The sequence below is a fragment of the Physeter macrocephalus genome, chromosome 20, assembly GCF_002837175.3.
Source record: "Physeter macrocephalus isolate SW-GA chromosome 20, ASM283717v5, whole genome shotgun sequence".
NCBI classification, from domain to species: domain Eukaryota; kingdom Metazoa; phylum Chordata; class Mammalia; order Artiodactyla; family Physeteridae; genus Physeter; species Physeter macrocephalus.
Genome location: NC_041233.1, coordinates 69,856,326 through 69,869,971, shown reverse-complemented (window position 1 = coordinate 69,869,971; position 13,646 = coordinate 69,856,326). Strand labels below are relative to the sequence as shown.

The window sequence follows — 13,646 nt, the reverse complement described above, 5'->3', positions numbered from 1 at the left end:
GAGGGGTGGGATAGGGAGGGTGGGAGGGAGGGAGACGCAAGAGGAGAGAGATATGGGAACATATGTATATGTATAACTGATTCACTTTGTTGTAAAGCAGAAACTAACACACCATTGTAAAGCAGTTATACTCCAATAAAGATGTTAAAAAAAAAAGAACCCACCTGCCAATGCAGGGGACACAGTTTCGAGCCCTGGTCCAGCAAGATCCCACATGCCGCAGAGCAAGTAAGCCTCTGTGCCACAACTACTACAGAGCCTGTGCTCTAGAGCCCGTGAGCCACAACTACTGAGCCCGCGCACCACAACTACTGAAGCTTGCACGCCTAGAGCTCGTGCTCCGCAACAAGAGAAGCCACCGCAGTGAGAAGCCCGCACACCGCAACAAAGAGTAGCCCCCACTCGCCGCAACTAGAGAAAGCCTGCACGCAGCAATGAGGACCCAACACAGTCAAAAATAAATAAAATAAATTTTAAAAATAAAATAAACAAATGGGACCTAAGTAAACTTAAAAGCGTCTGCACAGCAAAGGAAACCATAAACAAAATGAAAAGACAACCCACAGAATGGGGAAAAATATTTGCAAAGGAAGAAACTGACAAGGAATTAATCTCCAAAATATACAAACAGCTCATGCAGCTCTATGTCAAAAAAAGGAACAACACGATCAAAAAATGGGCAGAAGATCTAAATAGACATTTCTCCAAAGAAGACATACAGATGGCCAAAAAGCACATGAAAAATGCTCAACATCACTCATCATCAGAGAAATGCAAATCAAAACTACAATAAGGTATCAACTCACACAGGTCAGAATGGCCACCATCATAAAGTCTACAAACAATAAATGCTGGAGAGGGTGTGGAGAAAAGGGAACCCTCTTGCACTGTTGGTGGGAATGTAAATTGATATAACCACTATGGAGAACAGTATGGAGGTTCCTTAAAAAACTAAAAATAGAACTACCATATGATCCAGCAATCCCACTATTGGGCATACATCTGGAGAAAACCATAATCCAAAAGGATACATGCACCCCAATGTTCATTGCAGCACTGTTTACAATAGCCAAGACATGGAAGCAACCTAAGTGTCCATCAAAAGAGGAATGGATAAAGAAGGTGTGGTACATATATACAATGGAATATTACTCAGCCATAAAAAGAATGAAATAATGCCATTTGCAACAACATGGATGGACCTAGAGATTATCATACTAAGTGAAGTAAGTCAGAGAAAGACAAATATCATATGATATCGCTTATATGTGGAATCTAAAAAAAAAGGTACAAATGAACTAATTTACAAAGCATAAAGAGTCACAGATGTAGAAAACAAACTTATGGTTACTGGGGAGGAAGGGGGAGAGGGATAAACGGAGATTGGGATTGACATATACACATTACTATATATAAAACAGATAACTAATATGGACCTATTGTATAGCACAGGGAACTCTACTCAATACTCTGTAATGACCTATATGGGAAAAGAATCTAAAAAGGAGTGGATATATGTATATGTATAACTGATTCACTTTGCTGTACAGCAGAAACTAACACAGCATTATAAATCAACTATACTCCAATAAAAATTTTAAAAAAAAGAAACTATACATATTTTAGAATTCATATGGCTGTATCCCCAAAAATGGAATTTTACTGCACATAAATTTTAAAACACTTTACAAAGGAATGAAAGACAAAACAAAACCAAACAAGAAATAAACCAGATACCTCCTAAGAAAAAGCGCCTGCAATATAATAAATTTGTGGAGAATAATATGAGAGGAGGCAGATAATTAGGCCTGGTTTCAGAGGAACTTGTAAGTCTAGTCTGAATTATATTATAAATGTGAAAGGAAGCTTTTAAACAATGGATTCTCATAATTCAATTTATGTTAAAAAATCACTTTGGTTGTTTTGAATACAATAGATTGATAGAAGGAAGAATCGGGGCTTATGTAGGGGATTAAGGAAAGAGAAATGTATTTAGTTAATTCCCAGGTATTGAAGTTAGGTTAATAGTGGTAACTGTAACTGAGCTAGAGAATACTAGAAAAAAGAGCTGTTTGCCAAGATAGCAAGTTTAATTTAGGACATGTTGATTTTGAAGTACTAGGCAATATTTTAGTGAAAGAACTAAGTTTCAGTCTATAGTGTTCCTTAGCATTGAAAATTTGACATGAAGCACTGGTTTAGCTAAGTTGCAATAAACTTTGTGCAATTACTATTTTACTCGAGCTGTATTTGATATTTTGGGTTTAAAAGAAGAGTTGGGATCTAAATATCTGTTTTCTTCTACAGCAAAGCCAGGGAGAGAATTCCTGAAGAAACCTCCAGTATAATAAGATGTAATTTATGGTTTCTACTTAGAGAAATCTGTATCTTAAGGCCTCATTTCTATTAACATATCCATTATCATAATCTCACTTTTGAAAAGGAGGACTTCTATTTTTCATTCTTCCCAGAGTTCTTCGTTCTTGCATCATTTAAAAAAAAATTTTTTTATATCACATACTCCTTCTGGGATATGCCACTTTGATGTAGGCATTCTGTTACCAATGATACTTCTCTCCCTGTAGGGAGTTACATCCTTCCTTTATCTCTTTTGAAATATCTTCATGGACAACATCATTGTTTCATTTCCCCAAATCTTGATCACAGTGTTTATTTTTCATTATTCTTCCCAGTCACATGCTCACTTCCATAGGGTCATCATTGATTATTCTTGGTTTTTAATTGCTTAACTCCTAATTTTTCTTTCTTTTTCTATTCTTTAAATTCCTCTAATTAATTAAAATGCTTTCTGGATCCTCCAAAATAGCATCATCATCTCTTTTGGCACTTTATATGCACTAAGATGGCTATAATAAAAAAGAGATAAAAAGAAGTGTTACTGAGAATATGGAGAAATTGGAACCCTCATACATTCCTGGTGAGAATGTAAAATGGCGCATCTTCTTTGGAAAATAGTTTGCCAGTTTCTCACAATGTTAAGTCTAGAGTTACTATATGACCCATCAATGCCACTCCTAGATATATACTCAAGAGAAATAAAAACGTATCGCCACACAAAAACATGGACACAAATGTTCATAGTGGCATAATTCACATGAGCCAAAAAGAGGAAAAAACCCAAATGCCCATTACTGAAAAAGGAGAAATAAAATGTGTCATATCCATAAAACGGAATGGTATTTAGCAATAAAAAGCAATGATATACTGATACATACAACATCATGGATAAACCCTGTAAACACTGTGATAAGTGATAGAAGCTTGTCACAAAAGAACAAATATTGTATGATTTTAATTAGTATATGAAAATGTTCAGAATAGGAAAATCTATATACAGGAACTAGATTAGTGATTGTCTAAAACTTAGGGTGTGGGAGAGGGATGGGAAGTGACTGTAAATGGGTACATAGTTTCTTTTTGGGGTGATGAAAATGTTCTAAAATTGACTGTGATAATGGCTGCAGAGCCATTGAATTGTGCACTTTAAATGGGTGAATTGTACTGTATATGAATATATCTCAATAAGGCTATTTTAAAAAATAAAATTAGAAATTAGAAATGAAGTTAAAATTAGACAATTGTATGTAAAAGTGAAAGTTTCAAATTTTCTAGTGTTCTTATATGATTCAGGAGTAAAAAAAGACACCAATTAACATTATTACTGGTTAGGAAAAATATACATGTTAAAATTTAAGGGCATTCATTAAAGAAAAAATATGAAATGTATAATTCCTAAACTGCTAAAAGGAAAAACAATTAAAGAATATTAAAAGGACATTCAATTTAATAGAAAGCAGGGGAGAAGAAAAAAAGATTGCTTGAGAAAGCATTTTAAAAAGTGAAAAGATGGAGAAAAAGATTAAAATACAACAATAATTGCAATAAATAGAAATTCACTAAAACTGTTTCTTTAAAAGTCAGAGATTTTCAGATTATTACAACAGGATAAACAATGTCCAGATATTTGTGGTGTACATGAAACACATTTAAAATCTAGTAAAATAAAAAATATTGAAAGTAAAGAAATGAAAATAGATTTACCATGGAAATTCTAACAAAATGATACTATATCTAAGTTTATATAAAACAAGTTATAAATTAAGACAAAAATTTCAATAAAGACATAGAGAATTCAAAATGGTTAAAACAACAATTCAACTCCACTCTCAATAATGGAGAGGAATACCAGACAAACATAAGTAAGGAAACAGAGGATTCGAACAACACAATAAACCAACTACATTCAAAGGACATATGTAAAACACTATTCCCAACAACAGGATACACATTCTTCTCAAGTGCACATGAGACATTGTCCGGGATATACCATATTTTAGGTCACAAATTTTCTCAATAAATTAAAAAAAATAGATATCATGAAAAGTATCTCCTTTAACTATAGCAGAATAAAGTCAGAAATCAATAACAGAAGAAAACCTGGAAAACTCACAAATTTGGGGAAATGAAACAACATACTCTTGAACAACCAACAGCTCATAGAAGAAATCACAAGGGAAATTAGAAAGTACTTAGAGACAAATGAAAATGAAAACAGAACATAATCAAACTGATGGGATGCAGTAAAAGCAGTGCTAAGGAGGAAATGTTTAACTATAAATGTTTACATTGAAAAACAAGAAAGATCTCAAATCAACAACCTGACATTAAACTTAAGGAACTAGAAAAAGAACTAAACCCAAAGTTAGCAGAAGGAAGGAAATATTGTAATAAAGATTAAAACAGATAAATGAAATAGAAAATAGTAAAATAATAGAGAAAAATCAACAAACCCAACAGTTGGTTCTTCAAACCAATCAATAAAATTGACAAACCTTTGGCTAGATTTACTAAGGAAAAGAGAGAAGATTCAACTTACTAAAAATAAATATAGTATAGATATTACTACTGATCCTATGATAATAAAAGGGATTTATTAGAGTGTACTATGAACAACTGTACACAAATTGTATAGCCTAGATGAAATGGACAAATTCCTAGAAACACAAAACCTACCAAGACTTAATCATGAAAAAACAGAAGGACTGAATAGAACTATGACTAGTAAGGAGATTGAATCAGTAATCAAAAATCTCCCGACAAAGAAAAGCCTGGGACCTGATGGCTTCACTGATTAATTCCACTAAACATTTCAAGAAGAACTAATACCAGTCCTTCTCAAATTGTTGCAAACATTAAAGAGTAGAAGACAATCCCTAAGTCATCCTATGTGGCCAGCATTATCCTGATACCAAAGTCAGACAAAGACACACAAAAAGAAAAGTACTGGGCTTCCCTGGTGGCGCAGTGGTTGCGCGTCCGCCTGTCGATGCAGGGGGGCCGGGTTCGCGCCCCGGTCTGGGAGGATCCCGCGTGCCGCGGAGCGGCTGGGCCCGTGACCACAAAAAAAAAAAAAAAAAAGAAAAAAGAGAAGTACTAATATCCCTTTTGAACAATGATGCAGAAAAGGGGAAATTATTATTAAAAGAATTATATACTATGACCAAGTACGATTTATTCCTGGAATGCAAGGATGGTCTAACGTATGAAAAGCATAAATGTAATACTCCATATTAACAAAAAGAAGGGGAAAAATCACATGATTAGTGCCATATCCATACGAATTTTAGTACCTAAAGGGACCCCAAGTAGCCCAAAAAATCTTGAAAAAGAGCAAAGATGGAAGACCCACACTTCTTGATTTCAAAATTTACTACAAAGCTACAGTAATCAAGACAGTGTGATACTGGCATAAAAATGGACAAAAGACTTAAACAGACATTTCTACAAAGAAGATATATGAATGGCAAATAAGCACGTGAAAAAGTGCTTATCAGCACTAATCGTTAAAGAAATGTACATCAAAACCACAATGAGATACCAAGTTGCACCCTCTGGGATGGCTACAATCAAAAAAAAAAAAAAAGAAAGGAAAAAGAAAAGGAAGAAAGAAAAAGAAAATTACAAGTGTTGGTGAGAATATGGAAAAACTGGAATCCTTGTGCACTGCTGGTGAGAATGCAAATGGTACAACTGCTATGGAAAATAGTATGGAGGTTCTTCAAAAAATGAAAAATTGAATTACCATATGATCTAGGAATTTCTCTTCTGGGAATATATCCAAAAGAATTGAAAGCAAAATCTTGAATACATATTTGTACACTCATGTTCATAGAAGCATTACTTACAATAGCTAAAACATGGAAGCAACTCAAGTGTCCATAAACAGATGAATAAACAAAATGTGGTATATACATACAATGGAATATTACTCAGCCTTAAAAGAAAAGAAATTCTGACATATATCACAACATGGATGAGCTTTGAGAACATCATGCTAAGTGAAATAAGCCAGTCACAAAAGGACAGACATTATATGATATTACTTATATAAGGTACCTAGAGTAGTAAAGATCATGCAGACAGAAAGCAGAATGGTGGTTGTCAGTGGCTGGGGAAGAGGAGATAGGGAGTTACTGTTTAATGTGTATAGAGTTGCAGTTTTGCAAGATAAAAAGAGTTCTGGAGATGGATAGTGTAAATAGCTGCACAATAATGTAAATGTACTTAACATCACTGAATTGTTCACTTAAAAATGGTTAAGATGGCAAATTTTATATTATATGTATTTTACCACAATAAAAAAATTGAAGGGAAAACCACAACAATTCATAAGAAAAATTGAAAATTCTAACTTGTTTGTACTAAAAAACATAATATTAAAGTGGAAAAATATTAAGGCAATCTATCATTGTATTCACACTGAGGCCACACTTCCTGAGAGCTGTTCTCAGTCAATGACTGAGCATGGCGGTGATAGTAAGGAAGGCCTGATCCTGAGAGATGCATAACTCCTCTGTTAGGATACAGAGTTTGGCTCGAGGACTCACCATTGTTCTTGTCGAACTTTCCTTTCTTCCTGCTCTACTTCACGAAGGTCAGATTGGCACTGTGGTCTAAAAGATCTCTCACCTGCTCCCTTGCTCTTTTCCTCACAGGAGTTCCCCCTAATACGTCTACTGCATGGCTAACGCCATTTTGGTCTACTTCTCTGAGGACTTGCGGTCTGAGCAATCAGGAGGTAAAATGGGGATTTGAAACTGGCTCACTCACTGTTTGGCAGGCTAAAAAGAAACCATCCATGTTGCTAGATGAAACACAGACAGTCCCTGGAAGAAGGCTTCAATTGTTAAAAATTTCACCAGTGGTGACCTGGGGAAAATGCTTTCAAAAGAGAGTGGAGTTGGCTGACTACTGCTATGTTTGTATTGACCCTACAGAGGGATAATGAGAGACTGAAGGCCACTAATAAACATTACAGGCTAAATATACGAGCTAGAGAGTCTCTTTTATAGCTTTAAATCAGGCCCTTACCTCTGACAGTGGAGGAGCCAATATGAATGAGCAGTAGACTGATGATCTAATTGTTAGAATTGCAGAGCTCCAGAGATGATAGACTGCTCAGCCAAAGCAGTCCTCTTATGCAAAGACAACGGCCACTATTGGAAAACCGGAGCTTTTGAAATATGGGATAGGAATACCTAGAATGGACTATCTAGATAGACGTTTCTGAGGATGTTGGTTCTACAACTCCCGTTTCTAGTAATAGAGACACCAGGGTCACCCCCCTAAAGGTTGCCACCACCTTCTCTCCTGATTGCTAGACTAATAACTGAATTTAATGACAGAATAATGCATCTTGGCCTGAAAAGAAAGGGAAAAGATTATATACTTGAAAAGGCTGCAAGAATTGGCTATCATGTACTGGCAGCAGCCAGGAGATCATGTCAGGAATTGGATTTTGGTGGTATTTGATCAAGGGGGATGGAATGTAAGCCTGGATAAACAAGAATTCATGAATATTGGTGCATAGTCTCAGGACCAGGTGATATAATACCCTATGGAGGACTCCAGGGGATGGGGCAAAACTTGATGAGGAAGTGATTCTTATAAGCCTGGAAAAAGCACTGGCCAAGGCAAAGTGAAATGGAAATGCCTGAGTTGCCCTAGAAGATGGAAGAGAAAAGAATAAAAAAGCTGACAGGAGGGAATGTACCGGAATGGATATATTATGTAAGGCCGGTAGATTACTTTCTATGGGACGTACCAGTCACCGAGGCCATGAGAAATTTGCTGGTGAAAGGGGCACCAGCTTCACTAAGAAGATCACTGGTGGCTTTCTTCTGCAGACCAGAGCTGACAACAGGAGAGGCAGTGACAAAGGGAGGTGTTAAGTGATGGGGCCCCAAAGTAAAAAAGATCAAGGGTCAGTGCCTAACTGACAGAATCCAGGAGGATATCCAATGAGGATAAAGTTCAACAAGACTGGAGGAGCAGCCAAGGGTGCTGGCCCACAACGAGCTGTGGGATGATTAATAATGGATGGTATCTATCTCGAGAGGCAAAATAGATGGGCAGCCAACAACGGTGCTATTTAACATTTACTTTTGTTGTAAGTAGGAATGGAGGAACAAAGGCTGAGGGTTGTTGCCAAGAGAAAATCATGATCCTCTGCTCAATTCCCAGATGAGTTAATTTACAAATCCAGAACCCACTGAATAGGTGGCTCAGTCCATAGAAGAAAAGACATTTTGAAACATCTTGGAAAGTGTATAAAATGATCCCCAAAGGGACCTGTGTATGATTCCTTTACAAAGAGCCCTGTGTATATTTGGGTATATACACAGGTATATACACAGGTATGTACACAGTGCGAGAGGAGTAAGTAGATATTTTGATTACTATAAGACACAGGGTTAGAGATCACAGAGACACCCAAGGACTAAAATACCATCATGAACCCTTGTTAGACTTGGGGTATCTCCAGGGTCCAGGTAAGAAATTCTGGCTAAATTCTGGATCATAGTGGGCCAACTGTGTCTATGCATCCACCCAGTGATAATTTCCCTACTTCTCAAGTGTATAATTAGAATTTATGTACAAGGTGATTAGAGTAACCCCTACATTGCATCCCTGGCCTGTGGGGTAAGATCTATCATAGTGGGAAAGACCAAGTGGCAACCTCTGAAAATACCCGCCATCTGGTCAAGATGGTAAATCAAAAACATTATGTAGGGGCTTCCCTGGTGGCGCAGTGGTTGAGAGTCCGCCTGCCGATGCAGGGGACACGGGTTCATGCCCCGGTCTGGGAGGATCCCACATGCCGTGGAGCAGCTGGGCCCGTGAGCCATGGCTGCTGAGCCTGCACGTCCGGAGCCTGTGCCCCGCAGCGGGAGAGGCCACAGCAGTGAGAGGCCCGCGTACCGCAAAAAAAAAAAAAAAAAAAAAAAAAAAATTATGTAATTCCAGTGGGACAGTGAAAATTAGAACCACCATTAAAAGTCTAAATGGTATAGGGGTAGTGGTCCCTGATATATCTCCATTTAATTTACCAGGCTTATTCTTTTAAAATTCAGAGTCACACAGACTTACTTTTCCATTTTACATACCAGAAAAAGTATTTATTTTTAAAATAATTCCTTTCCGTTTTCTAATCATTCACTATATTATAGTACACACTCTAACAACAACATCCTTTAATTCTAGATATGAAAGGACTGAGATTTAAAGATGCTAGGTGACCTACTTAAGATGGCACAGAAAGCTAAGATCAGAGCCAGGCAATGCCTGTAAGTGATCTTCCTAGTACTGACTCAATTATGTTTACCATCAGAACTATGCCCAATATAAAAGTAAAAAAACTGACACAAAGTTTATGAACTGGCCTCCATCAAACCATGGCTAAACTGAAAGGCTGACACATTCACCTATGCTACTTCAGTAACTCAGAAACAGCAATAGCAGTAATAGTGGCCTGATTGAAGGATGTCCATAAATGCTGACCTGTCTAAAACTCTCCTTTAAAATTTAACAGTGGCTTTATTTAAAAAAATAATAAAAGTGTTTGTGCATGTTCTTTTCTTAACAATGAGACAATTAGAAAACTGTCTCATTTACATTTTAATACTGAGAAAAATTTAAATGATAAAAAAACCATTAAATATACTTTATCTCACACAATGCTTAGAATATTTTATATTACTTTGTCCATGGTGACAACATAATAAATAGGATCATCTCTAAGACATGGTACACATTAACTCTAGCTTTCTTTCACTTAATAAAAGAGTTATTGAACTTAAACATGCACTCAAATCAAAAGCTTAAAATAAAACCCTAAACATTTAAATAATTTACATATATATTCAGCTTTGTGAATTTTTACACAAAACTAAACTTTTTAGCATATTAACATCCACATTATTCCGTCAAAAACTTTTATTTTTATGCATTAAATAAGGCTCATTCAATTACAACTTCTAATACTTTTCCAAAAACATTGTAACCTAATTAATAGGCTTAATATCCCTTAATATTCAGAAGTACAAAATCAGAGAACGTTAAATATATTTAAGATGTTTCCTCGGAACTTCCCTGGTGGCGCAGTGGTTAAGAATCTGCCTGCCAATGCAGGCAACACAGGTTTGAGCCCTGGTCCAGGAGGATCCCACATGCCACAGAGCAACTAAGCCCGTGCACCACAACTACTGAGCCTGTGCTCTAGAGCCTGCGAGCCACAACTACTGAGCCCACGTACCACAACTACTGAAGCCCACACACCTAGAGCCTGTGCTCCACAACAAGAGAAGCCACCGCAATGAGCAGCCCGCACACCGCAGCGAAGAGTAGTCCCTGCTCGCCGCAACTAGAGAAAAAGCCCGTGTGCAGCAACGAAGACCCAACACAGCCAGAAAAATTAATTAATTTTCAAAAAAGTTGTTTCCTCAAATTTCATTTTTAAGGGACAAATTTAAAGTATGAATAGACTTTGCACATTTTAGTGATACATATGATTTAGCGTTAAATTCTGGAAATTAATACTTTTTAAGGGACAAAGACAAACATGATTGTTTTCAGAGCAAAGTGAGCAACATGGCAAGGATTTTGACAACAAGAAGTGAATAAACGAACAGAGAATGTGTAAATTGGAGAAAAGAGTTTAGAAAACTAGAGGGCTGCAAATGGAGATGAGAGAGATTAGACTTGCTATGTATGGGCCCATATGGGTAAATGAGAAGAGCTATTACAGGGAGGCAGATTTCATCTCAATTATAAAGAACAATTAGTTATCTGAAGATAGAAAATGGTATCTCAAGAGATGGTGTGTTTCCTGTCATTAAAGGCATTCAGGCATAAGCTAGATCAGGGGTTGGGCAAATTATGTCCACAGGCAGAATTCAGCCTAGCAGCTGTTTTTATAATAAAGGTTTATTGGAACATAGCCACTCCCATTTGTTGCCATACTGGCTGAGCCTGCTTTAGCAGCACAACAGCAGAGTTGTTTAGATGCAACAGAGACCTTATAGCCCACAAATCTTGAAATATTTACTAACTGGCTCTTTACAGAAAATGTTTGCTAACTCCTGTGGATAAGGTATTAGGAATTCAAGTATTGTATGGTGTCGGTATAAGATAACCAATAATGGTTACTTTGGTGTTGAGGAAAGTGCTTGGCATATCATCTGTGTCAAGGATTTGGTTTAACAGTTTCTTTGCTGTTCAACGCAGCCCAGACAACTTGGTGAGTGAAGGTCAAAATTTCATGCACTTTGTAAAGTTGTGTGCTGTGATGTGGGGCTATGCCTGCCAGAAGGAGGCACAATTGTCTAATTTACACAAAGGCACCTAGTGGACCAGTATAAGCGGTACACATCATAAATTATGCTATATCCTAAGTCATATTTAGCACTTCCAGATTATAAGCTCTCTGAAGGCAGAAAATACATACTTTTTCTCATCCCCTACAGATTTCATCACATTGCTAAGCACATATAATAATTACCTATGAAATCCAAGAAATAATTGAATTGATATGGATTTTAATTCTAGGAGATGGACCTAAGCAATACAGTGAATGCACTGTTAATTTTATTAATTAAAACAGGCTTTAGTTACTTATACGACAGGGGAACACAGGGTTATCATCCTCTTTCCACTGAATCAATTAGCTATTAAATAGTACTACAGCAAAATAAACTTGCAAAAGTATATGTCAAGTATGTTTCTTCTGCTCATATTTAAGGTTAAAGAACTGATAAATTACCTAACAGATTGATAGAACATACATCAGAATATAGGTTTAACAAATTCAAAGTCAGTAAAAGCAAATTACCTGAAGAAGGTGACAAAAAACTGCACAAGATCCATGATTGTGTTGTGTTGTGAGAATGCAATCTGAAAAATCAAAATAAAAGAAAGTTGGAAACTTACTGAATCTATGCTCTTCTTCAAAGTGGTGATGTTTCATGGCATTTGTAAATACAATATTTTTAAATCATCAAGAAATATGGATCACCATATTATAAATCATATGTGCTGGAATCAAAATTTCATTGAGAACACCTAATATAACCAACTACTACTGATGACCTTTGCACAGGCTATAACATTAAATGGTTTAAGAAAACTAGTATATATGGAATCTAAAAAAATGGTACTGATGAACCTAGTGGCAGGGCAGGAATAAAGACGCAGACGTAGAGAACGGACTTGAGGACACGGGTGGGGGAGGGCGGGGAGGGAAGCTGGGACGAAGTGAGAGAGTAGCACTGACATGTACACGCTACCAAATGTAAAGTGGATGGCTAGTGGGAAGCTGCTGCATAGCACAGGGAGATCAACTCCATGCTCTGGACGACCTAGAGGGGTGGGATAGGGAGGGTGGAAGGGAGGCTCAAAAGGGAGGAGATACGGGGATACATGTATACATATAGCTGATTCACTTTGTTGTACAGCAGCAATTAACATAACATTGTAAAGCAATTATGCTCCAATAAAGATGTGAGAAAAAAAGAAAACTATTATAAAATTACTTCAGTAATGCATGCTAAGACTTTCATGTGAAATCCTATGACATATTAAATGTGCCTAACTAAAACATGCAAATGAGTTTCTTCATCAAATAATTATCACATTTTTCTATCAATACAATTGATAAATGCTTGTGTGCCAAAAAACTTAATTTCAACTGTATTAAGGAAACTGAGGGAACTAGTTTTTCTTGTATATTCTTGTTTAGGGAAGCTGCATACAACTATTTTGTTATAAACCCCTGCAAGAATAAAATACGTCACCTCAGTTTATATTTTCATGTTAATGAATTTTGAGAGGAGAAATAAATCAATAAGCTAAAATTGTTCTCCACTTTTGTTAACATTATAGAGATCATACTGTAACACGTTTCTTGAGGAAGTATTATATAGTGTACTAGTCAATAATGCAGCATCTGAAAAGAGAATATCTATTTAGATAGAGAAATAGAGAAAATCCAACTTTTTCACTTACTAGATGTAAATATTTTAGAAAAATATTTAACCTATTTTTGTCCCATATGTGAATGGCAATAATAAGAGCATCTACCTCATGTGTTAGAGAAAAGACTAACTCAATTAATAGAAATAAAATTATTGCCATAATATCTGGTATATAGTATAATACAGTAAATATTATACTTTTACATCATGTATAAAGGAGCTGGTCAACATAAGTGAATTCTCCCAGATAGCTGAAGCTAAACAATTAAGTTCTTGATATCTTCTCCTTTAATAATCTTTTATGAAAAATTTTCA

General features: G+C 36.2%; 1 protein-coding gene across 2 annotated transcripts in view; it reads right to left on the bottom strand.

Moving 5' to 3' along the window:
• ATRNL1 (attractin like 1) overlaps nt 1-13,646 on the bottom strand; it is a 744,759-nt gene that overhangs the window by 401,619 nt on the left and 329,494 nt on the right. For both annotated transcript variants that reach the window (XM_024121650.1, XM_024121651.1), the window contains exon 25: nt 12,191-12,252. In XM_024121650.1, the coding sequence (XP_023977418.1) occupies nt 12,191-12,252 (62 nt within the window). The remainder of the gene's footprint in view (nt 1-12,190; nt 12,253-13,646) is intronic.